The sequence below is a fragment of the Sinocyclocheilus grahami genome, unplaced genomic scaffold (assembly GCF_001515645.1).
Source record: "Sinocyclocheilus grahami isolate Dianchi unplaced genomic scaffold, SAMN03320097.WGS_v1.1 scaffold300.1, whole genome shotgun sequence".
NCBI classification, from domain to species: domain Eukaryota; kingdom Metazoa; phylum Chordata; class Actinopteri; order Cypriniformes; family Cyprinidae; genus Sinocyclocheilus; species Sinocyclocheilus grahami.
In genome coordinates, this window is record NW_015505479.1 from 1,245,881 (window position 1) to 1,248,181 (window position 2,301).

General features: G+C 34.6%; 1 protein-coding gene across 1 annotated transcript in view; it reads left to right on the forward strand.

Moving 5' to 3' along the window:
* lrp4 (low density lipoprotein receptor-related protein 4) overlaps positions 1-2,301 on the forward strand; it is a 64,208-nt gene that overhangs the window by 16,396 nt on the left and 45,511 nt on the right. Inside the window, exon 11 of the mRNA XM_016293203.1 lies at positions 1,999-2,175. Within this exon, the coding sequence (XP_016148689.1) occupies positions 1,999-2,175 (177 nt within the window). The remainder of the gene's footprint in view (positions 1-1,998; positions 2,176-2,301) is intronic.

Here is a 2,301-nt window from a genome sequence, read left to right on the forward strand (position 1 = left end):
AGCGACCTCTAGAGGATGCAGTTCGAAGTTCCCTCGGAAGGGAACCATTTTTGGTTTCCCAAAGAACCTTTTAGTGAAAGTTATTAAAATAACCATTTTTATTAGTTCTTAGAACATTTAAAAAATTTAAGGAAACTTCATTCACTTTAAATAACCTTTTATGGAATGGAAAGATTCCATGGATGTTAAAGGTTGTTCACAGAACCATCAATGCCAATAAAGGACCTTTGTTGCTAAGAGTGAAGAACCCTTTTGGAACCTTTAGAACCTTTCAGAGAACAGTTCACCATTTTTTCTTTCTGTGAAGACATTTCAAATTCTAAAGAATCTTTTTCCACCATAAAGAACCTTTTGTGAAATGGAAAGATTCCATCGACGTTAAAGGTTCTTTATGGAACCATCTATACCAATAAAGAAACTATATATTTTTAAGAGTGTAGAGCAGAAAAGCAATGCTGAAAGAAGATAAATATTGTTTAAGATATTTTTTTAAATAGGAGGTTATAGTAAGTGCCTTCGTTTATGACTTTTGGTAAATTAAGCGCTTGCTTAGCGGTTTTTTTGTTGTTGAGAGATTTAATTGGGGTTTTAGGAGCATGTCTTAACCAGCTTTGAGAAAATCATAAATGTCCCGACCATGTGCAGTGAACTCACCCTCCCCCACCTCAGATTGACTGTTACTCGGAGGGAAAGAGTTTCTAATCCCTGAAGGATGGAAAGTAGCTAATTAGTGGTTTGAAAGTAGTTTACCTCTGCCAGTCTGCTTTATATACAAATTAGAAGTTTTCGTGTCTAATTTTATCCCAAAATCCCAATAGAGCCTTGTGAAAACGAAGTACACTTCAGCATACTTTCAAAAAAGAGTACTTTTTATGGAAATAAAGTGTGAAAGGAATGTAATGTATTCAGGTACTTGCATGTTAATTACAGTTAAATGTATTATAATTTAAATGTATATTAAATGCAATTAGACTTTAGAGTGCTTTTTTGACCCCCTTAAGTAGGACTTAAGTACATGCATGTCTTCATATGTAATTTCATAGTTACTTACTGTTGTCTTTTAAATATGATTAAAGTACTGCTGAATGTGCTGACAAGCATTTAGAATTACACATTTGTATTGATGAATTTACAGTTTAAAAGATGCATTAAAAGATATGACCTTAAAATGTAATGTAATAACACACTTCAGTACTTTACATGTGCTTTAGTATGTTAGTCAACATTAAAAATAGTGTTCTTTAAAGCACAACAAAAGAAGATTAAACATGAAACACTCCAAAGTAAAACTTTTTCCGACATTACTGCAGAGGTTTAGCTGTTTAATTATTAATGATGGTTATCATTAGACAGACACATGCTTGGCACATTTAATGAGGTCACAGCTGTGTTTATGGAGTATTTTACAACAGCTTAGAATGCATCATAATCAAGGACTGGAACTATCTAATCTATAATGAAAATTAATAAACACCTTAGAACAGCCAATCAGAGTCAAGAATTCTAGTGTGCCTTGATATAAATACAAAAAAACTCTTGTTTGTGTGTGTGATGAGAGCAAGAGATCTTGTCTCAAGAAAACCCAGCTGCATTGAAAACAAGCATTATTTACCTCAACATAAAAGATGTAGACTTGACAGTCAATAAAATGCACTTATTCAGTGTTGTGGAGAACCCAAAAGTAATTTGACCAAGCGTAACATAAAGTGCCATTTTAACTCTTAAACAACAGGGGGATAATAAAGCAACAAGATCAATACTCCAAATCTGCAATTCATGGGAAGAATCGTTACGTTTTCTCTAGTTGATATAGTCACTAGCTCTGATCTGGAACAAAATATTGGAAGTCAGTCACCTTTGTGTAACACGGTTATGTCTTTAGACTTTTACTGCTTGAGCTTTGGACTGCTGTTCTTAATCATTATGTTTTACACGATAAAAAATATGCAATTTAGAGTACAGAGGCTAAATATATCTGTGAACTTTTCCCTCTGCCAGGTCTTCCACATCCTTTTGCCATCACGGTGTTTGAAGACAGTCTGTACTGGACCGACTGGCACACCAAGAGTATCAACAGTGCAAACAAGTTTACTGGCAAGAACCAAGAGGTCATCCGAAACAAGCTGCACTTTCCCATGGACATCCACACCCTACACCCACAGAGACAACCTGCAGGTTAACTAACCATAAAGTCCCTATTACTCGTAGTATAGTATACAATGTTTACAAATGCAAATCAAAATTAACTAAATGCAACCTAGGCTCATTGGAAAAACATGCCTCTGCCTACATTGATGCAAA